This window comes from Stegodyphus dumicola, chromosome 8, assembly GCF_044657685.1.
Source record: "Stegodyphus dumicola isolate Sdum_Otavi_A_Nest chromosome 8, ASM4465768v1".
In the NCBI taxonomy this organism is placed as follows: domain Eukaryota; kingdom Metazoa; phylum Arthropoda; class Arachnida; order Araneae; family Eresidae; genus Stegodyphus; species Stegodyphus dumicola.
In genome coordinates this window covers 129,319,317-129,344,110 of record NC_140775.1, presented here as the reverse complement: position 1 = coordinate 129,344,110, position 24,794 = coordinate 129,319,317, and the positions used below count along the sequence as shown (strand labels likewise).

At 32.4% G+C, this 24,794-nt stretch overlaps 2 protein-coding genes across 2 annotated transcripts in view; one reads left to right on the top strand and one right to left on the bottom strand.

Annotated features, from left to right (window-relative positions):
• Positions 1-4,759, bottom strand: part of PGAP3 (Per1-like protein PGAP3) — an 84,870-nt gene extending 80,111 nt beyond the window's left edge. The window contains exon 1 of the mRNA XM_085822401.1: positions 4,621-4,759. The gene's annotated coding sequence lies outside the window, so the exon portion shown is untranslated. The remainder of the gene's footprint in view (positions 1-4,620) is intronic.
• Positions 4,760-4,944: 185 nt separating this feature from the next.
• The window catches only part of LOC118185351 (lipase maturation factor 2-like), a 138,899-nt gene continuing 119,049 nt past the window's right edge, over positions 4,945-24,794 (top strand). Inside the window, exons 1-2 of the mRNA XM_035355193.2 lie at positions 4,945-5,114; positions 21,667-21,717. Coding sequence (XP_035211084.1) covers positions 5,021-5,114; positions 21,667-21,717 — 145 coding nt within the window. The 5' untranslated portion in view covers positions 4,945-5,020. The remainder of the gene's footprint in view (positions 5,115-21,666; positions 21,718-24,794) is intronic.

The window sequence follows — 24,794 nt, the reverse complement described above, 5'->3', positions numbered from 1 at the left end:
AAGTAAACAAATAAATATTAAGCTTTTTTCTGTAAATTTTGATACCCTTTAGATCATAATTGACCTTTATTTCATAAATTACGATTTCATATTTTTAAATGTGTAATTTTTGCATGCCACCTTACAAGATTTAAATTGATGATCTATTATCCAGAAAAACCTCTAATGCGGAATCGCCGAAGTGCTGACGGGTTCGGATTAGGGACTTTGTACTATATATACACTTATGTCCATAAATTAAGGATAATTCGGAGTCACGCGGAAATCGAACTCTAAAATAAATATATCACCTGTAAAATCACTACACACATCTTCAAGAATCATATGCAAATTTCAGGAAGTAACCAGATGACACCGATGGTACGTCTCAATGACGAGAGTGTAAAAGACGAGAGTGTAATGTCTCAATGACAAGAGTGTCAGAAACACAGGCAAAGAAGTAAAATTGTTCGCAGGCGGTTTTTAAGCATTTCAGTGCAATAACCGAATAGTATGACACAAAGGATGCATTTGGATGATTTTTTACGTGGTAGAATTATCGGCCGTCTGGAATGTGGGCATACACAACTGGAAGTATCAGACGAACTTGGAACTGCCCAGAATGTCATCTCCAGGCTTTGGCAACGATTCCAAGATGATAGTAATGTGAGTAGACGTTACAGCACAGGTCGCCCCAGAGTTACAACGCTGAATGAGGACCAGCATATGGCAGTTACTGCCAAAAGAAACAGGCGGAGCACAGCCTCAGACCTGTCTCGTCAGCTCTCTTCAGCCACTGGTACGACAATTTCAAGGCAGACCGCGTACAGACACTTAGGGCAGATTGTTCTATATGCTCGTAGACCTGTCAGATGCGTTCCACTTACTGCAACTCACTGTCACCTGTGGTTAGCCTGGAGTAGAGGGTGTGCATTATGGTCACCGCAACAGTGGGCTTGTGTGATGTTTTCCAATGAGTCCAGGTTTAGCTTGCAATCTGATTCTCACCGGACTTTCAAATGAGAGCTCCAGGTACCCGTTACCACCAAGAAAACATCATGGAACGACACCATTACGGTGGTGCAGGAGTGCTCGTTTGGAGTGGAATTATTCTGGGTTCCAGAACTGACCTGCACGTTCAAATTGGAACCATGACAAGCCAAATCTATCAGGACGTCATTCTGGAACAACATGTACATTTGTTTCGGGATGCCTTGGGCGCACAATTTGTGTTTATGGATGACAACACCCGTCCTCACCGTGCAAACATCATAAGCGAATGCCTTCAATCGGAGGATATCACCTGTATTGACTGGTCAGCATTCTCACCGGACTTGAATCCAGTAGAGCACGTGTGGGACATTCTTGGAAGATGAGTTGCAGCCCGTTAACCTCCTCCTACATGTCTACCGGAACTTCAGAGAGCATTGCTTTTTGAGTGGTGTAATATCCCCTAAGATCAGATTGATAATTTGATACTCAGCACGCCTAGGCATCGTACGAACTGTATTGCATCGTCTGGGAGACATACAAACATACAATGTATTAACAATCATACCAACCATGCAATATTGTTTTTTTATTGTTTTTTTGTAAATACTTTTTTTTTATTATTATTTGCTAGTTCCAGTGCTCAAGCCAAATTATTTCTTGAGGAAATGAACTTCAACTATCTAAGCGCACATATTCAACAGTTGTTTAATCAAATTTAAAAACTGCCATGGTATATAGTGATTAAAAATATCAGACGAAAAATTTCAGCTGATACAGAAGCATCTTTCTTGTAGATGAATTCATGAAGCCATTAAAGTAAAAAACTATCTCCAGAATGCATTTACAGAGCTAAACGAGGTCTTTCATGACAATATGTTCCTCAAAAAACCTCGGAGAAATCTGCAAAAAAAGACTCGACTGGTGGCAAAGATTCCAAAGCAAGATTAATGATTTTGGCATGCGAAAGTGAACAAGCATACACATTCAGCAAACACATAGTGTTTTTTTTTGTCTCGAGGATTTTTGCAACCATTTTTTATTTATTCTCTCCCTTCTGTTAGCTAAGCATATTGTCACTACTAAATTATTAGGTAAGCAATGTTTATTGTATATTGACGTGAATGCTACCAGTAATAATTAATACATATTAATAAAAGCATAATTTAAAAGCTATCAACAAAAATAAATAATGAATTGGCAATTGATTCATTTTAATTTGTATCACCAAAAGTGCATACGCAAGGGCATTAGCAAAAGTTTTCTCTCATTTTTGTCTAAATGCTTAGAAATTTTAATTTAGGGAATCAGTTTTATTTGGCAGACATAAACAATTTCTGTTACTTTTAATATTAAAAGGTAATGTGAGAAAGGAATTTATTTCATGCATTTTATTGCAGTACTTTACATAGCACTCCGTTATTTTTCAAAATTAATTCACAAATTAATTACTTCAATGTATGGTACTTTGCATCATATCATATTACAAATGATGCCATACTGCCATAAACAGGTTCTAGTTACATATAATAAAATTTTTAATTATTATAATATTACTTTAGAACACTAAAATTTTTCAAGTTTCCTTTTATATAAATTTCTGAGATTATTTCTAAAATGTTTTGCATTTGATCTTATGTCACATTTTTACATATAATATATTTTAGTAATGTTGTTAAACTAACCTAATTTCTTTATTAAGAAATTTAGTCAGAGAAAAATATTTCTTAGTTTAAGTTAGGTTATTTGAATATGGCAAAACACACATGGTTTCACTACCTAAGAAAAGGTGTGCTTATATGAAGGACGTATTAATGGAAACTGTCTTGTATTCATGTAGAATAGTAAGAAAACTATGAAAATCAAACATGCAAAAGTATGAAGCTTGGTATCTAATGACGACAGAGAAGTTAGCTGTTTACATTCCACATCTTTATTCAATTCAAACCATTATTCTTTTACATTCTCCAAGATTACATATGCAATAATAATTTAAACTAAATGGTATTAACTTTAAATTTACTGCATCATATTGTTCAAATAAAGGAAGAGAAATGGGAAGAGCAGCAGTAAAGGTCTTACAGCAGTAGAAGAAGAAAACGGTCTGGTGAAAAATTGCACGAACTCTGAAATTAGAGTAGCCGTAGGATAACAAGTCAGAATGTTCTCGAAAGTACTGATCTAGAGGAAAGATCCTGAAATTGTGGAAAGTTAATTAGATGTTGCCTGTTTACGTACAGCAGGGTTTCCTTAAACTGTGAGTCACAAACCCCAAGGAGGTCGCGGACCTGCAGCAGGGGTTGCCAAAAATTTCAGCGGTTTTGATATTTCTTTAACTTATTATAATAATTTTACAGTTATCAAATATTTTTACACAATGTATTTGAAAATAGATAAAGATAAGACAGTACAGACAAAGAAAAAAATGAAAACGTTTTGACGCATTCTTTTTATAATATAAACGTTCATTTTCCTTGCTTTGCATGTGACACTGTAATTTTGTCTGCTACTTCATTAAAACTGTCACTGTTCTATGTCTCAAAATTAGAAACTAAAGTTAATGACCTAAAATTGCAATAGTATATTACAGTACAAGTGAAAAAATTGACAGTTTCACTCATGCGTGTGTCGGATTTGCACAATTATACTTATGGGGTCCCGCAAAATCATTATAAATATCATGGGCTCCTGACAGTAGTGAAAAAAGGGGTCGCGACCGAAAAAAGTTTAATAACCCTGGAGTAGAGCAAAGCTATCATATAGTTTAAATTTACTGCATTATATTGTTCAAACAAAGGAAGACAGATGGGAAGAGCGACAGCAAAGGTCTTATAGCAGTAAAAGGTGAAAGCGGTCTGATGAAAAATGGCACGAACTCTGCATTTATAATAGCGGTTACATAACATGCCAGAATGTTCTCGAAAGTACTGGTCTAGGGAGATCTTACAATTGCATAAAATTAATTAGAGGTTGCCAGAGTAGAGCAAAGCCCTCATATTTTTTATATTTTAAATGTATACTTAATTTTCTCTTTTGGGGGTAATTAAATTGAAATCATGCAGTAAGGTTAATGAGCTGATGCATAACATTCAAAATTACAGATGAACTGCCCATACTCAGTGTTTTTAACTTTTCAGGTGCACATAAGAATCTTTACAAGTATGCAAGATTTTAAAATTTTCGATTTAAAGATGTTAAATAGGTTACTTTTCATAACTGTAAAATAATACTCATCATAAATAATAACGTATTCCACAAATTAGTAACTGGGGATATTTATAAGTTAAAAAAGGGGGAAACTACTAATCTCATCTTACTCCTTCCGACTTCCCGCCCCCTCCAAATCATCAAAATTTAAGGACTTTTAAAGAACACAGAAGCATGTTACGTACACAGTTATTCGCTATGCCGGCTATCTGAAAACTGGCTAATAATTATAATTGTTACAAAGAAATGTTTTTATTTTTGTAATCGATTTAATAACTCAGATCAGTACATTCAAATTATGAAAATCAGGTTTCACAAATTCAGATAAAACTTAATCTGTAATAATAAATACATCCCTCAGATACCAAAGATTATATAAAAATTCTTAGAATTCTTCAAATTATTCTCAAAAAAAATGTTTAATTAATTAAAACTAATACGCACTGACAAAATTATTTCACCATTTACGAATTATTCGCACGATATCAGAAAAACCAGGAAGGAAAACATACAAAAAACACCTTACAGACAGACTACTTAGATATCTTGTTTTGCACGCGCAAATTCTTTCTGCCCCCAAAGCGAAAAATATAAACATAGTTTTTGACGAAAACTGTTTCCAAGGCTGTTCTCCGAACAAAATCCCTGTTTTATTTTGAAGCAAGTTTCTGACTCTCTAACATGAAATTTGATCCATTTTAGTATTGTTACTATGCTATCGAACAGCACAATCACCGTTAAAAATTCAAAATTATTTTTGGAATGGCAACGTCGGTTGAATGAGTTTACACATTGATCGGTTTGATGTTTGCAAAATCTTGTAGTACATTTAAAATTTAAAAAAATGAAGGAAATTAAGCTAACCCGAAATTTTTTCCTATGGTGTATGTCAGTAATATATCTGTCTGCTTTTAGCTCTCTTTACGTCCAAATACCAGGTATGAGATCAGTACAAATAGAGATAACATGAACTGTTAAAAATCATTAAATATTGAAAATTTTTGTATCTCCTTTGGATTATATTTTACGAATTTAATTTATTATTGCAATTTGTTATATTTATATTGTTCCATATTCACGATCGTTGTGATTTGGGTTGCTGTGTTGTATTCGTGATGATTATAAATCTCAAAGAAGTTAAATCTAATAATTGCAAATGAAAAATAATTCTATAAGGTAACATTGTAGTATTATTTTTCTCTTAAATTATTGCAGTTGAAGTAAGTGACTGAATATGCTAAATCTTTATTTTACCCAGAAATCGGGGGGAGGTCTTATACCAGTTTATAGGAACTTCTGAAAATATTAACCCAGGGAATCTTTCATTAGATAGCTGGGCTTAATCCTATTATCCGGTGCACACGGGATTTGGCTACTTTTGCCGACTTTATGATGAGCAGTAAAAACGGGACATATACGATGAGTAGTTAACGGGTCATTCAAAGAAAATATATACAGTTAAACATAATAGTATATATACTATGTGTATATAGTATATATATATAGACGTTCTTTGGATCATTTTTGGTGTTGGCGATAATTTTCAAAGTCGCGCCAAGGCTGCACCGTATACTAGGATTTTACCGATAGCTGAATTGGGATTCTTATATGTATGCATCATTATGTAACTTTTATTAGTTTCTTATCAATGTTTGACTAATAAATTCGATAACGGAATATGAATAACTGTACTCAGTTTATTTTAACATCGTAAGGACCTAAGGATGGGGATTATGTCCCTTATTTCATACAGGCCTTTTAAAGTGCTTCATTTTATCACATTGCAGATTTCATGATGCTAGTTGCTTTATAAAGTTTTGATTATGGTTATTCATTCCTGGACTGTTATAAATATATACAGTACAAAGTCCGAGATCTGGACATCCAATATCTGGAATAGTCTAAAATCCGGACCTCAAATTCCTCCTATAATAAAACGTGGAGAGTCCTGATTCTTAATTTCACATAGGCACTAAATGAAATGCTATGTTACTGAAGAAGCAATCTTTAAGCATAAATTTGCGAGATCAATAATTTGGCTCCGTAGCTGCGTATCTATCATACATCTCAAACCGAAACATTTTACATAGGAACATTGTTGATTTTATACCTATTGTTTGATTTTATACATTGTTGATTTTATACTGATGCCGATCTGGTGAATAATTATTTATTAGATTTTGGTTTCATCACCGCATGTTTATCAATGCATGATAACTTGAGTAATGACTTGTGCAGCGATGTCTAAATTCTTTTTATATATATTAGTAATTGAATAACAAGAATATGGCAACCTTTTATGCTCACATTACACTTGTGATGAGGAAAAATTCAACAAAATTTCTTGTCATATGCTAAAAATATATTTTGTTAATGAAACTCTTAGGCCAAAAGATTACATTTAGTGGTATTTGAGCTAAGAATAACTGATATGTTATTAACGTAAACCCAGAACTGGCGTCGGAGCTCGTATGCCTGCACCGGGAAGCAGAATTTAGGGAATACTAAATTTTTGGAATTTGGAGAAGCACTGAGCAGCAAAATTAAGGAAAGAATTTTTTTTTATAATTTAGGGAAAGCACTGGGATCCAAAGTTTAGGGATGGCAAAAATTTAGAACTTAAAGAGGCACTTTGCAGCAAAATTTAGGACCCGCAGAGACTGTATCAGGTGGTACCTAGCACCGGACCTACATAAGCCTTAAGTATATGTGGGAGTTTATTTATTCATAGCCCAGATTAGCCTTAACCCTTTAACTATCAAGTTATTATTTGGATACATAAATTGATTTTTTTTTTCAAAAATCGAATGTTTGCTGCGCAGTGAAAAAAAAAAAAAGATGCTTACTTTGAACATAAACCTCTATCCTTTGAAGCCTTCAGTAATGTTCTGCCATCTATTGAACTGAAGCCGAAATAAACTTCTCATGATACATATTCAAGTATAACAATATGATGCACTCAAAAAAAAAAAAAAAAAAAAAAATTACCGCAAGTAATACTCGGGGTGACATTTTGGAACACCAGTGCTGTGCCTAACATTATTTTGGTCATGACAGTTAAAAGGTTAAGTATGTGCAAGAAGTAGACATAAGTATAATAAATAATGAAACTAATACAGTTCAGGCTTAATTCAGTACGCTATAGAAGAAAGATAACATTAAACAGAACAACTTGTCTTTCGTCGCCAATTTTCTGATACATAGCCATTAATGAATAATGAACGCTATTAAGCTAGGCTAAAATTATCTTTACTGATTCTAAAGAATTTCAGTTAACGTAGCAGACTGTGATGCTCCTTAATCTCCTAATTTGATCCAGCTTATTACTTTTTGAAGACTCTTACTATTACAGCAATTTTATGAAAATTAAAACTTGAACTTTTGATTATGTTAAAAAGAGTTTCTAATTCTGAAGCTGCATAAAGATCTACAAAGCGAAAGCATGTTTTGATGTCCATTAAACAAAAAGTGGAATTGCTGAAAAAATTGGAAAAAGACATATTCCTCTCAAAATTATGCGAGCAGTATGGCATTGGAAAATCAACTGTATATGATGTACGAAAAAAGAAAAAGGAACTTTTTAAATTTTTTGTGGATTCCGATACTCCACTCGCAATGAATAACAGAAAAATTGTTCGTTATGGTAAATGTGAGGATAATGACAAAGTGATGACTGAATGCACCGGACAACGTCGCAGCGAGGGCATGCCATTAACAGGTCCAGTGCTAATGGCCCAACCTAAGTATTTGATGAAGAAATAAACTTAAAAACTGAGTGCACATATTCGACAGGTTGGTTAACCAAATTTAAAAATAGCCATGGTATAAGGCAATTAAAAATTTCAGGTGAAAGAGCTTCAGCTAATCCTGAAGCTGCTGAACTATTTACTAATGAAAAATTATCTCCAGAACAAAGTTACAACGCTGATGAAACTGGTCTTTTCTGGTAATATATACTGCGAAATATTTTGCAACCTCTACAGAAAAGGCTCCAATTGGTGGTAAAGATTCCAAAGCTAGATTAACAATTTTAACGTGCACAAATGCTGCAGGAATGCGCAAGTGCAAACTTTTCATAATCGGAAAATATACACGACCTCGAGCATTTAAAGGAGTAACGATCTTCCCCATTATATACTGTGCAAATAAAAGAGCATAAATGACACAAACGTTAATGAATTATTGGTTTGAAAATCATTTTATACCCCATTGTTGGCAACATTTGAATTTGGTTGGTTTGCCTGATGATGCAAAAATTATCCTAATTGTAGACAACTGTTTGACTCGTACTTAAAGTTTTAGTGAAAAATAATATATCTGCATTATTCCTTCCTTCAAATTCTACATCTATGATTCAGCCTATGGATATCGGAATAGTGCTTTCACTGAAATGCAAGTGTAAAGTAGCATTTTTAAAATCCATGTTAAATTTCTGTGAACAATGGCAAGATTATTCAAGAATTTTTGAAATATTTTAGCTTAAAATCTGCTATGTGGAGCATTGCAAAATCGTGGGAGGATGTGTCTCCAGATGCTTTTAAAAATGCTTCGCATATTTTATGGTTAGCTACCATATTTCATAATGAGAGTAATGAACATGATAGTCACGAATTTGAAGGTTTTCAGATATCGTAAACCAATGGTGAAATTCTCCAATTAATAGATTTTGTAACGAAATGTGGAGAAGCGGTAATAAATGAAGATGATATAACAGAAGGTTTTCTTTGGGATGACAATGCCCCAATCATCAATCAATTAATGGTTGGCAAAATCTGTAGTATGGTTCTAGATCCAGAAAATACCGTTATCGATAGTCAAGAAAGTGACAAAAAGGTTATTGAAAATGAAAACATTTCGATTGACAAGTTAGTTGGAATTCTGTATACAGCAATTACAGGACTTAGAACAGTGGAACTTTGTAACTGAGCAAGAAATTATCTCTGTTTATAGAATTAAAGAGAAAGTATTAGTGCAAAAAACGATGCAACTTGAACAACTTAAACATTGAAAGAAATGTCTAATAAAGTAAATGTTAAGCTTTTTTTCATAAATTTTGATGCCCTTTAGATCATAAATGCTCTTTATTTCATAAATCATGATTTCATACTTTTTAATTCTATAATTTCTGCATGCTTTCTTACTAGATTTAAACTGATGATCTACAATCCGGAAAAACCGATAATCTGGAATTACCAAAGTCCCGATCAGTCCAGTTGTCAGATGCTGTACCAGATTTCATGATGCTGGTTGCTGTAAATTTTTTATTATGGTTATTCATTCCTGGGCTGTTATAAATATATACAGTCAAAAGTCCTTAATCCGGACTCGTCAGGACTTCGGCGATTCCGGATTATAAATCATCAGTTTAAATCTGGTAAGATGGCATGCAGCAATTATAAGATTAAAAATATGAAACCGGTATTTATGAAATGAAGAGTAATTCTAATCTAAAGGGTATCAGAATTCACACCAAAAAAAAGCTTAATATTTATTTGTTTACTTTATTAAATATTTCAACGCGCACATACATTAAGTATACATTACGCATAGTCGAAATTAGAAAATTGTAACCAGTAAACTATTTGATGTGTACTCGTGATATTTATAATGACGAGGAATATGATTTAAATCATATCAAAGACGGAGTACATCAAGATGAAATACTACATTATAAGCCGAATAAAAAAAAAAACATCTGCCCTGAAGATAAGGATAGTGCTGACAGATCAACTTCCAGTTCATTGCCCGACGTGACGCCCCCCCCTTCTTCCCGCGCAGAGCAGTGTGAAATTGATAAACAGATTTCGGAATGGTTAGAGAAACAAAGGAGCCTTTATCCAATTTTTGCAGCAATTCCACTTTTTGTTTAATGGACATCAAAACATGCTTTCCCTTTGTAAATCCAGCATCGCAAATTCTATTTGACATAATCGAAAGTTCCAACTTACTTTTATAAAATTGCTCTAACAGTCTGCAAAAAATAATAAGCCGGTTTCAATTCGAAGATTAAGGAACAACGCAATCTGCAACATTAACTGAAATAGATAATTAGATAATTTTAGCTTAGCTTATAACGTCCATTATACATTAAATGCACATGTGTAACGTATTATGCGCATGCATAAAGATATTACGCGCATGCGTCATTGTGTTGACGCATGCGCAGAAAGTTTGTAGCTTTGAGGTCCGGATTAACGACTTTTGACTGTATAACATATGGGACATGGCTTCAGTCGGTTATGGAAGATATTGAATATACATTATATTTCATAGAACTGGTTATACGAACACTACCAGTATTTACAGAACAGATGTACCATGTTAACAAAACATTACAGCTAAGAATTTATGCTGAGAAACTCCGTTTTTCACTGGCTTGTTAACCTTAAAGTTTGAAATGTGAAAATAAAACTTAACAAAATCTCACTGAAATCGATAGATTATCTTGTGTGACAAAAGATCACCAAATTTGGCAGGAGGTGCGTATGGTACATCTGTAGCTTATTTACATATTTTAGCATGCAAATAAAGACAGCAGATCAAGATATGAGATTATATTCTTTTGAAGATACTAAATAAATAATTAGAAAAATCTCAAAACAAGAGCTGTACAATACTTGATGTCCCTAACAGTCGCAATTGGCTATCAAACTGTTAAATTGCAAACTGTCACAGCTTCTGCTAAATTTTCATGAAACAAAGGGAAGTACTACTTTTTAGTGCACAGCTGATAAAAAATGAACTTAGTTTCTGTGCTGTTGTGAAAAGATCTTTTTCTGATAATTTTTGGAACAGCTCCTTTTAAGATGCAGTAATAAAGAAAATGAATGATTTTTGAAGGTTTCTTAGCATTACTGGAGGAGTTAAAAAGCAACAAGTTTCAGCGTAATATTATAAATTTGCAGGGCTAGTTTTGAAGGTTTAAATGTGGAATCTAGTTCTTCAACTGCAGATGTGCAAATGACGAAACAGAAGCCAATGATTAGGGAATGAGAAGGAAGTTCAGCTACTGGTGCCATCTATTGATGAAAAATTAAAGCAATTGTAAAATAATTCCTTCAAAAGCTGAGATGTATTGGAATTGGTATCGTTATTTAGAACTGAAAGATTTTATGAAGATGAAACACGTCTATAAAATCTAATTCGTCAGTTGTTTTTCGAATAATTTTGGCTGCAGAAAAATGGAAAATGTGATTTTCTGACCAATACTGTTGGGCAACAGACAGTTTATAGGATTCTTTTTTCCTACCATATGCTCATGTTTTTTAGCATGAAATTTTAAAGCTCTCTAAGTTCAACTATTATAAAGTAACATTGACAAGGAATCCTGTGTAAATCCCATCAAAATGGGGTTCTTAAGTATGGAACTGCAGCTTTTGTTGACAGAAGAGGTAACGGCCCAACATTTGAATTTCTGTAAAATACATTGTTAATTGTATACTTTTATATCTAATTGATGGTAAGAAAGGAATGCCAACTGAATTTTTATAATCTCTTTAAACAAGGGAATTTTTTTTTTTTAGTGCTTCGTTAGTAATGTTAGGTGAAAAGCCTTTCTCAGTAGCAACTACTTTTAAGTAATTTAGGTCTTGATTATGAGCTGATTTTGAGAAGCTCACTTAAAGTGCATAGAAAAAGAAGGAATAAAATGAAACTTAGTTTATTTATTTAGCTTATTGTATTGCCAAAAACGGGATCTGTTCCTATTGGTTTGTAGAGGTTACTTTAAGTTTCTAACAGTTATTTTAATTTAATCATACTCTACTGTCTATTCTCATTTCTCATCTACCAGAATGAGTTTGTGGTAGGTGGGGGCAGCAGGTAGTGCATCTGACTCCGTATAATGTTTGGTACATTTGTGATGTTTGTGTAATACTTACTGCAATTTTGAACTCAAAGCACATTTATTAGAAGTTTCTCTAAATGATTGTGATGTTTCGATGTCCATCAAACAAAAAGTGGAATTGCTGCAAAAAATGGATAAAGGCATATCCTTTGTTTCTCTAACCATTCTGAAATCTGTTTTTCAATTTCACGCTGCTCTGCAGGGGTAGGAGGAAACGTCGTGGCGTGCAATGAACTGGAATTTGATCTGTCAGCACTATCCTTTTCTTCAGGGCAGATGTTTTTATTTTATTCGGCTTATAATTCCTTACTAAATGTAGTGTTTCATCTTGATGTACTCCGATATGATTTAAATCAATTTCCTCGTCATTATAAATATCACGAATACACATCAAATAGTTTTCTGGTTGCAATTTTCTAATTTCGACTATGCGTAATGTAAGTTTTACGCATGCGCGCGTTGAAAGAAATGTTTAATAAAGTAAACAAATAAATATTAAGCTTTTTTTTTTTTTTTTTAATTTTGATACCTTTAGATCATAATTGCTCTTTATTTCATAAATTACGGTTTCATATTTTTAATTTTATAATTTCTGCATGTCATCTTACCAGATTTAAATTGATGATCTATAATCCAGAATCGCTGAAGTCCTGACGAGTCCGGATTAAAGACTTTGGACTGTATATGCATACATGAACACATACATACGTACATTTTTTAATATGGCCCTGATAACAGAACAGTACCATCATCTTTATTACTGGGAAAAGCCTAAAAGTCTCATGAACATAGAAAATACAGAGATGAAAAAATAGTTTCTCAAATAATTTGACCTCAAAATATTGTATGTAAATGTCATCAAGTACAGGACTTAGAGGATTACCCATAGCTTATCCTCCAATTTGGTGATAGTATTCACTTTGAAAAACAAAGTAAGTTTAACACAATGAGACTTTAGTAAGAGAAATAAACTTGGTTTAAAATATGCTTTTGTGGAATTTGCCACCAGTGGAAGAAACTGTGGAAACATTTCTTCGGGAATGCCAAATTTTGATGTAAAATCTAAATGGAACAATGAGGAGATACGTTTGATAGATAGCCGATGTTAATGGAGTTTCAGCAATGCTGTTATTCTTTTCCTGCAATCTCCGATTATGTTTTCCAACATCAACTTAAAGGTAGTTGCAGTAATACATTTTATAATTAATTATGTTTAATTAACTCTTCAGTTTCAGAATTCTCAAAGCCTAATTTCAGGACATTTTAATTTAATGCTTCTTCGACTGGAACACTAGTAAACAATGCAGGGGAGAAATGGCTTTAAGTTTATTGATGACTCCAAAATAATTTTTTAAAGTATGAATATTGTTAAAATGTAAAGGAGAAAATATCAAAACTAAATATTTGGCCAAAAGATATGATGCCGTTTCTAAGTCTATAAGTAAACTATAAAAATAATATAAAGCCGTAAATTATAAGTCAAAAAGGAATTCCAATTTTGTGTACTTAAGGGAAAGCATAAAACCTTGCACAGTTAGGGATAAATAGAATGAGTGACATTTTAAACTGAGTTGGGAGTATATGAAAAGATTTATTAGTTCTTTTTAACTTTCATGAGGCCAAAAATTGAAGGATCTTTAGGGATCAAGCAGTATAGGCAGTCTTTTATCAGTTAAGTGATGTATTTGTTCATAAGAACAATCTGTCTACCCTTATCACCTTTGAAAATTTTAATATTAAGATTTAAATTAATTTCTATGGGTGGCAGATCATTATTATAAACAAACACATATACATTTAATTTTGAAGAACCTCATAACCCGCTCGATATTTTACGCACGAATTCCAGAATATGAGTCAAAATTGAATCTCTTTGAAACTTTTTGGAATTCTTCTGTTTTGTAGGCAGCTTAGAAATCAGAATAAATTGTTGATCTTTTTTTTTTTTTTTTTTAATATTTTCTGTGATTCCATTTAACTAAAGTCAGGGCTTTTCAGTTAGGCAATGTAATAATAAAGGTTTCTTTAGTTTCCCAGCAAATATAGTAAGGCTGTAGAATGTGACTAACATTTTTTCTTTTTAAGGACAGGCTTTTGTCAATCTCTACAATTAAGCCTTCACCACATTTTTTTTATTTTTATGACTCTGCAGACTCTTGTAGATGCATATTTCTCTCAAATAATTGTTCCAATCTATAACAGTAGTATCAGTTATGTTGAGTTTCTCCATGCAAAAATTTGCTGATGTCATTTTCGTAGGCCAGCAGTAGATGAATCTGATGGCAGTAAACAAATGGCAATCTATGTGCTGCAAATCAGGTGCCGGAGGATCACTTTGATTCCATCTCTTTCAAACATCGTCATGCTGTCTTTGGTTGCCTCGAATAAAACTTTATTTCAGAAAAATTGGAGTATTCATGGCTACTTAACAGTGTAACTCGATGCTGTTGTAGAAAGCTATAATAGCATCATTTGGTAGATCTCAGAGACGCGTGATCAAACCATAAACTTTAAAAAAAAAAAAAAAAAGTCCATTCAGTGGGTTAAATCGTCCGGTCTGGGCATACTCATTTAAATCCTACGGGAAGAAATTGCAGAGTGCCCAGAACAGTGTTCTGAGGCAGATTACAGAGGCACCGTGGTGCATTTGTAGTAGCACTATTCATGAGGAGCTTGGCTTTGTCAAGCTCAGAAACTTTTATTAAACATCTTGCTAAAAGTTTTTGTTGTCGTATGAGGAATAGTAACAACACTGAGCTGCGAATTTACAATTATAATTATAGTAATGTGCGAAACGTAAGATGGCTTATGGTTATTCTCAATCCTAGAATTATTATGGGCTTTCTTTTCCTACTTTATATGTTTGTGTATTTTTATTTTACCATTTCCACTGTTGCTATGACATTTCGCACTTGCTCACCCATTGCTCCTTGTACCAACTCGATGGCTTTCTAATGCTTCTTTCCATTTATCCATTTTCTAGTACAAATTTTAATACTTTTTATATTATTAGAAAGAAAAAAAAAGAAATATTAATATAAATCTCTCTAATAATTTTATTGTTATCAATCTCAAGTTAGTTGCGATTCTATTTCAAAGCTTTGTATTTTTCGATTTGGGGTAGGGTATGCTCAGGTACCCAGGCATTTTAAACACTGTTTCACAGTGGAGGATGCCAAATTTGTACATTATCGAGTTTTTTTTTTTTTTTTTTTTAAGTGAAAACAGATCTCTGTGTCTAATGGAAAGAACACTACTGGCATATGCAATGCCAAGTTTGTGCAATTGTTTGATTGTTTTAAGTGAAAACATATTACTGTATCCATGGAGATAACAGCAAAGAAAAAATCATGAGAATTTCTGGAAAAAAGTTTTATTTTTAATTATAGATGTTTTTTGCTTTTTCAATATTATTGATTAATTCTGTTATATGAATTTCTTAGTGTGTCACAACATTCAAAATGATTTGCCTTTTGCATATTAGCTTGGTGAAAAATTAGTTGGTAACATTTTGGAGAGGGATATGGATAATCAGAGAGTTAGAGTTGACTTTAGGGTACCCCTTGTATTATCACGAAATTGTTGTTTCACTTATCACCAAGTTGTTGTCTCATTTATGACAACCTGAGTAGTTAAATGCTATGGAAATTGGTCACTATGACATAATTGGTTGCAGTGAATTTGAATCATGGGAAAAAATTTGGAAAATGTGTGTCGGATTTTGGATAAGGGCTTGTGTGGGATGGATTAGTACGTTATTTTGTGGTTTACAGGGTAAATTGGCTGAATGTAGTAAGATTAATTTGAAGTTTCTGTAGGATTTGGAACGAAAGAGAAAAGAGCATTAATTGACTGGCGTATAAAGGAAGCTTTATGCAGTAGTCATTATTAAGTGTCCTGGAGGAAGGAAATGCGTATGGTCGAACATCGGATATTTTTTACTGTTATTTTTGTGAATTTATGTGGCGACACCAGCATGCAGATGCTAGTTCAGGTAATTTTAGGAAGTGTTTGGATGCTGTTAAGGAATTTTGTTTGATGGAAGACGCGTAAATTCGTAAATAAAGTAAGTGGATATTTCCTTTGTGTAGTGCTAAGATGAATTTCCTTTCTTATGTTATTTCATTGTTTGATTTAAAATGTAGTTTATTCAGATTATATATGTTTTGTTTTGCTTCTTTGATTTTTTAAGTGAATATAGTTCGATGTGTACATGGACAAAGTCAAGGGAGTGTGCAAAGCCTAATTTGTGAAATTCTCTGATTTTTTTTTTTTTTTTTTTTTTTTTTTTTTTGTAAGTGAAAATAGGTTGATGTGTACATGGATGAAGTCAAGAGAGTGCGCAATGCCATTTTTGTGCAATTCTGTTTTTTTAAGTGAAAATAGGTCAATGTGTACATGGATACTGAGTTTGTGCAATTCTTTGTCTTGTTATTTTGTCTTTGTGTAGCAGCGATTTTTGCCCCAAAAATTTCCGATACACAAGCCAAAGTAACAAGTCAAAGAATTTCACAAACTCGGTATCCATATACCACCAAATTTCGCCAAGGGGTACCCTAAAATATACTTTTACCTAATCAGAGTTTTCTTCCTCCCCCTTTTAAGAAACTGTAGTTTCTTTGCTAAAGTATTATTTTGATATATCATTATATTAAAGCAATGAATTTAGATTATACTTTTAGCTCTTTATAATTCTCCAAAGTTGGTAGAAATTTTAGTGCTTTCTGATTATCTGCACACCCACTGAAAAGTTGTAGATTTATTGGTTGACTAACTTTTCTCCAAGCTATAGAGGCTGTTCACATGTTTTTTACATGATTTTGCCTTGCTATTTAAAAAAAAGAGTCAACTGTTTGGAAATATTTTTTTTTAACTGTAGTTATATTTTTGAAAGTATAAATTATTTTCTGCTACTGTATAGTTTTGTTTCCATGCAAAATAGCAGTTTTAAAGAAGTAATTGATGGAAGGCTGTGTTTGTGCTCTCTCCGAAAAAAATTATTTGTATATATAATTATTAAAAAATGCTGTGAAAGCTATAGTTTTTCAGTACGTAAAGCTACGATAGGTAATAATACTGTTAACAAGAAAGGAAAAAATGTTCGGCTTCGAGGAGAAAAATTGTTCCAAACACATATCCAAGAAAAAACGGAATGTTTCGACTATTATAGAGGTAAGATCTTCAATGTTATAAGAAAATTTGCCATGTCAAAGGAGATTTGCAAGACCTTTAAAATGCTTAATGTCAACTGGAAACAAAATAATTAATGCCTATTTGAATCTCAGAAATGTGAAAAGCATAATGTGTGTTGTCTTTCTCCACAACATATCATCGAACGCAGAAGGCTCTGCAAAATTCTTTATGAGAAACATTTATCTGGACAAAAATTGCCACCACAGATGAATCTTGGATGTATTTAAACTACTGCAATAAAAAGAAATCCATTTATTATCGTCAAAGCGGAGAAAAAATTCTCAGGGAAGAAAGTTTTTGAAAGAAATTTATGATTGTTGCTGATGTTTCATACAACGGTAAATTAAAAATAAAGAGAGCGACAGAAATGCTGATATCAATTTCACATGTTATCAGGTTTTTATACCCATTTTTCAAATATGAAATACCTCCTGTTTACCCCCAGTGTTATTAATCAGTAGAACTGCATCAAGACAAAGAGAGCAGCCATATGTCATAATTCACTGTTAATTTCCTGGGAAAAAATGGAACAAGAAACGTGTATCTAGGTTGTTGGGAGAAGTACCGTAGCTCTCGGGTACTAGATGGCAGCATGGGTCAGTATAATCTAATGGCTTAAAAATAGCATGGTAATATTGAAATAATTTTATGGAACTAAAATTAATTAAAATGTGTGTAATTCTTTTATTTATTTGTAAACAACATTTTGGAAAACAAAATGTGTTATATTATGCTTTGTATTGTATTATTTCTTTTTCTTAATTTATATTTTCATATATAATATTTGTAACTATATGTGGTGACCTTTAGGTCTCTCTTCTGGACATCATGCCTGACAAACAGCCTTCCATGGTCGAGGATAAGGCTGAGGCTAACATAGTTAGTGTAAAAATACCTCCTTTCTGGGTCGACAAACCAGAAATTTGGTTCTACCAAGTGGAAGCTCGTTCACCATTAGCCGAATAACCAGCGAGGAGACGAAATTCAGTTACCTCGTGGTCCAGCTCGAACCACGATTAATGGAAAATATCTGGGATATAATAAAGGATGCCAGAGCCAATAAATACTCCACTGCTAAAGCGAGTTTGATGCAGACGTTTAAAAAAAAGTGAAAATTTCAAAATCAAACGTCTCCGTACAGAATTAGAACTGGGTCATACGAAACCCAGCCAGCTACTACTTAGAATGAGATCACTCGGTGACACGAATGATATTTCTGACAAAGTGCTACAAACTCTTTGGCTTGAAAAAATGCTGGATGCAGAGAAACGTGCTGATTGTAAGTGATGAGCACTTTAAAAAATTAATTACGATGGCAGATAAAATATTGGAAATGCAACCACGATCAGAATTTGCCAGTGTTAACAAGAATACTATTCTGGTGGACGAGCTCTTAAATGAGATTTCTGCTTTTGAACTTCAAATAAGAATATGACTGCCCGTAACTCCCGATCGTGATATCGGAGCCCCAGTGGAAATTGCAGTACGAGTCGCAACAGATCCTGGAAAAGGTTCGATCCAAATGGTAAGTACTACTATTACCACTTCAAGTTTGGCAAGAAGTTCTTCCCAGAAAAATGCAAGGAACCTTGCAGCTGGAAGCAATCGGAAAACATGAACCAGCAGTAGAATCGGCGGCAAGTCCTGCTGCAATGAGTCCCGATTATTTGTGAAGGACAGAAAAATGGGTTTATGGTTTTTAGTAGATAGTGGTGTTGATCTATCTCTCATTCCAGCAAATTTAAAAGAAAAAAAACCTTGCTCCTACACATTGTAATGGAACTGAAATCCCAACTTTTGGATTCAGAACTTTAACTCTCAATCTAGGACTACGATGGCCATTCCAGTGGCCTTTTGTGGTAGCCAAAGTAAGTAAAGGAATTATTTGTGCTGACTTTTTAAATAGATTTCACCTTCTGAATGATATTCACAAAAGAAAATTGATTGATAGTATTACCCAGTTATATGTGAACAGTGATATGTCTATAACTGATGAGCAGTGCATTAGCACTTTTGATCAATCTTCAGAATTTTCTGATTTACTTAAGTTATATACAGATATCACAAGACCTAACATTTTGAGTACATCTGTTAAGCATGGTGTTCAGCACTACATTACTCCAGCAGGAGTTTCAGTTTATGTTGGATAATAATATAATTCAACCATCAAAATCTCAGTGGGCTAGTTCACTCCACCTAGTTAACAAGAAAGATGGCACGCTACGTCCCTGTGGTGATTATAGGTGATTAAACGAGCAAACTATTCCTGATCGATATCCCATCCCTCGAATAGAGGATTACAACTTGAGCTTACAAAATAAAGTTATCTTTTCTAAAATTGATCTTATTAAGGCTTATTATCAAATACCTATTGTGGAAAAAGATAAGCCAAAAACTGCCATCATTATGCCATTTGGTTTATACGAATTATAAATGAGGTTGTTTGCAGCCTGAATTTCTTATTTCCATGTTTAGATGATGTGCTAGTGGCTTCCTCATCAAAAGAAGAACACAAAGAGCATCTTAAGTCAGTTTTTGAGAGGCTGAATACTTATGGTCTTCGTATTAACATAGCAAAATCTATAATGGGTGTTGACCCAATAGAATTCTTGGGCTACATCATCACATCCAAAGGATCACAACCAAAGTTCAAGTGATCTTGGATTACAAATTACCAAAAACCTTGCATGACCTACATACATTTCTAGGCATGTTGAATTTTTACCGTAGGTATTTGAAAGATGCTGCAAAAACAGAAGCACTGCTACATGAAATGCTGAAAGGTGCAAAAAAGAAAGAAAGAAGGCCAGTTCCTTGGACAGAGGAGCCATAAAACAGTTTGAAAAAAGCAAAAGAGATCTTGCTGATGCTGCACTCCTGAGTTTTCCAACACCTGGACTTCCATTATCTTTGTACACAGACGCTTCAGATTGGGCTGTAGACTCAGTACTACAGCAATATGAAGATGGAAGTTGGAAGCCAATAGTCTTCTATTCCAGAAAATTAAACGAAACTCAAAAAGCGTACAGCACATATGATCATGAGCTGTTAGGTATATACCTGTCTGTGAAACATTTTAAGTACATGTTGGAAGGCAGAGAATTTGTTATCCTCACAGATCACAAACCTTTAACATTTGCATTTAAACAGAAGAGTGAAAAAGCTTCTCCAGGACAATTACATCTGCTTCAGTACATATCTCAATTCACCACAGATATCAAGCATGTTAGTGGGAAAGATAACACTGCCGCTGATGCTTTATCAAGAATCGAAGCTGTTTCTGTCATTGATTGTGAGCAAACAGCTCAAGAACAGCGTACGGATAATGAATTTAAAGAATTGTGCACCAATAGTACCTCATTGCATTTTAAGCCATATATCCTTCATCTGGAAAAGCATTATGGTGTGAAGTGTCACCAAATAAAATTCACCCATATATCCCACGTAAGTTTCGGCGGATGATTTTCAATTAAATCCACAACTTGTCGCATCCTGGCATAAAATCTACTGTCAAACAGGTGGCTGCCAGGTTTACGACCAGGTTCACGTGGCCAGGAATTAACAAACAAGTTAAGGAGTGGGCTTTCAAGAGCTGTTCAAGAGGAATGATATAAAATACTTTTCCGATACCATAAAAAACTTTCTTGGAAATTACAGTGTAGAAAGATAGTGAAGAATAAGGGTTATCAAATGTGACATTTAAACCATAAAAATTTTAGGTAAAATATTTTTGTAAATGCAATCAGAATTGTATAAAAAATGTGCGAACAGCCTCTGTAGACAATTTTGGCATTAATCAAAAAGTAGAAAATCACAGTTTTGGGGCTTCAAATCTTTTTTAGGTATTATTTATGTTACAGTATCTTATGTATTACTTTTATTTATTATGTTATTTTAAACTCAAAACATTTAAAGCTAAATTTTATCAATTCCTTTCCTTATTTATTATGATTATTGGTATATTATATAAGTTTTATGTCTGGAGAAAAATAAATTTTTGAATGGATTAATTTTCAGCTTGCAACCTGAATAATATCATTTATGAAATAAAATATGGTCTTGATTATGAAAAAGATTTTAATCCTGAAAATCCAGTCACAATCGAGACCATAGATAGATTAGAAGAAATCAATTGTGATACCTATAATTCACAGATTTAATAAGATATTTTGGTGTAAAGAAGTCAAGGAATTTCTTATTTGTTCTGTAGTAAGTGGATATATTTCATTAAATATTTGCTTTTTAACATCAGCTTATGATTGACCAAAATTTGCCACTAAAATCACAAACCATACTGTGTTTTCATTTATAAACTAAAATTTAACTTTGCATATTATTATTTTTAATGTTAGCATGTTATTAAACGTAAAATTATGTGAATAATTTTAATATTTTTTACTTTGCTACTAAATTGGTAATTACTCTTTTTTTTTTTTTTTTTTAAATCTTAGGTCTATTTGGAGATAATGGAATCCTGCCAGCTAGAGCTATAATTTCAATAGGTTAGTAGCAAACAATTCTGTTTTCATGCAGTTGTTTTTTGTTCTTATATTTTATATGCTTACTATAAAGCATTGTTAATTTAGTTCTACATTAAAACTGTATAAGAGCCAGTTTGTTTTAAAAATAAATGGAATATTTCAATTTGATTTAAATTAAAAGGGTATTCCTTTTCAGTATGCAGATATGCAAATTTATTTTGTTTTTGTCTGTGTGTTATTTTAATTCTTGAATCAAGGCTTCAACTTGAGGCCAGCGATTGTGCAGATTTTAGGTCATAAAAAGTCAGTGGATTTAGACATTAAAAAAATGGTCAAAGACATGTAGCTGACAACCATTATGTCAACAAAACACTTAGCTGAATGTACATTTTGCCATCACATATATTCAGCCAGCCAGCAGGACATTTAGCGGATACAGCCATAATAGCCAACTGGATATTTAGCCAACACAGACATGTTGCCAATACTGCATTTAGCTGACATTGCTTGCATGTAGATAACAAATGTACTGCAATGTTCTAATAAAATTTGTCCATATTTAACACACAAAAGTCCGTAATTCACAGATAATTTTTGTCCATCTAACAGTTGTGAATAGCTATCAAAGCTTTATTAATTTTTCCTGATTGAACATTATATTCATGTTTTCTTGCAAGAAATTGCAATGCAGTGTCAGTTTGGCTGATGTATGTTAAACCACATCAATAATTAATAAATTCTGCAAGAATTAAATTCTGACGTGGGATCTTTAAGAATTGGTCAATGAATTTTACTAACAAGTGAGAAAATAACTCCAAAGTTGAATTTATGGAGAATCTGAATGACTGTATAATTGTTAGAAAGATTAAATAGGATTATTTCTGTTATGATTATTTCTAATTGTATAGTGTTTTTTTATGATGACAAGAGGTATTTCTTAATTCTTTATGTAAGAGTGTTATGCACTTTTTTTTTCTTTTTTGTAATTTATGATGCATTTTAAATTTAAATATTTATTAAAAAATGTTTTACATAATGTGACTTTACTTATTATATGCTAATGATTCATAAATATATGTGCAAGTTAATAAAAACGAATACAATATTTATGGTCAGAACTGGATTGAAATTGTCATTAACTGAAGAAGAGAAAAATTTATAAATATGAAAGGGTTTTAGGAAATTTTATTCATAAACTGAAGAAGCTGTCTGAATATGTTTTGCAGAAATAGAGTTCAAATTATGATTGTCCAACTGTAATTAGCTATCGTAAGTTTCTGTATTTCTCCTTTCCGATTCAAGTATTAGTGTTTTTATACAAAAATGTTCATGCATTTTAAATTTCAATGATAAATATCAGACCACACTGACAAGATGTGATACAAATTTTAAAAGAAATTAAATCAGAGATGGGATTTTTGAGATTTGACGAATGTATTTCGCCAATGGTTCCAAAAATGACCTAAAAATTTAACTTGAGAGTCCGAGTAATTTTGTAACTGATAGAGAGATCAAATGTTATGGTGAAAGACTGTTAGGATAAATTTTAATGGGGGAAAGTCTTTTATGATGAGGAGGAATATTTTTTAAAGGTTTCATCTCTGTCCATGGCAGAAAATTCTCTCTCAATGGAAACTGAAGCAATGCATGGAGAGATAAACAAACACAAAAATATTTACAATAAACTGTTCTAAACCAGAAATTATGATCAGTGTATAAAAAATTAGAAATAAAATTGGCAATTTTCTGTGCCAGAAAATGAACTATGTCTAGTAAATGGTAATCATGTTTGTGAGATTCAAAGCATACCTATAAGCTAATAAAATGCAATGCTCTTGTGATGTGGTGTAAATAGGTTTCTAAGTTATAAAAATTTTCAATGAAATATGAGGCCACTGCTACCAGTCATGAATTCAATGAAATAGGAGACATATGCTATTACAAAAAATTATATAGGAAATACGATAAAGTAGAATGCTTAGCGCTAAAGAATATAAATTATATTAATGCGTATTTTACAGAAAAGGTATTTTCCTTTTACTCTGCTCCTACCGTATATTTCCGTGTATAAAACAAGAATTGTTGGAACTTTTTCGAAATGATTGTTGAATGATGGGATTCAGTTTACATATTGATCACTAATTTCACAAAAAGCATAGGTACTTTTCTGTTAACCAGATACAAATGATAAACCGGTAACTATACCACTTCTTTTATCCCTTAAGTTTATGAAAAAAATTAATTTTAAATGAAATGAATTATTCGTTCTATGAAAATGAGTTGTTTTATTTTCAAATTTGTTTATATTGCTGGTTTGTTACGTGGTCGCTAAAATGAAAATGAGATTAGCACAGATAATATACAAGACAACAAATAAATGGGGAAAATGTTATTCCTTCAGCCATTTTTACTAGATCTAAGACCATCATTGCTGGCTTATATAGTTTACAGAGAAACCACTTAAAAATATTTCACCCATTTTATCTTTTTGGCAACATTTTTAGCATCGTGGCGACATTTTTTTTTTTTTTTTTTTTTTTTTTTTTAAATTATTATTTTTGCATTTTGGTTATATATAGAATTTGAATTTGGAGTAAATATTTGAAGAAAGAAAAACTATCTCAGTTTATAGGTGGATCATCTTATATTCAGAATGTCCAGTATATCCTTTAAATTTTGCAGTTACAACACTGCAATTGTTTTTTAAAAAATAAATAGCTCTATATTGTAGTTACCAAGCCTTCTAAAGAACTGAAAATATATTAATTGTAAAATGTACAGGTTGTATAAATTTAATATTTTTATTTTGTTTTAACCATTATTAATTTATCAAACATGATTAAAGTATTTCTTTTAAAATCAACTTGATTTAAAAAAATTAAGCATATGTAAGGCTCAAATTTGATAAATATTGTTTATTTTTATTTTTAACATGCAGATATATTTATGAATCTTTAGCATACAGTAAGAAAAGTTACATTTTGTAAAAGTTGTTCTAATAAAAATTTCTATTAAAAAATGTGACACAAATTACCAAAAAAAAAAAAAAAATAGTAGATTGCATACTAGTACTTAATAAGCAACTTTTTAGCTGTACA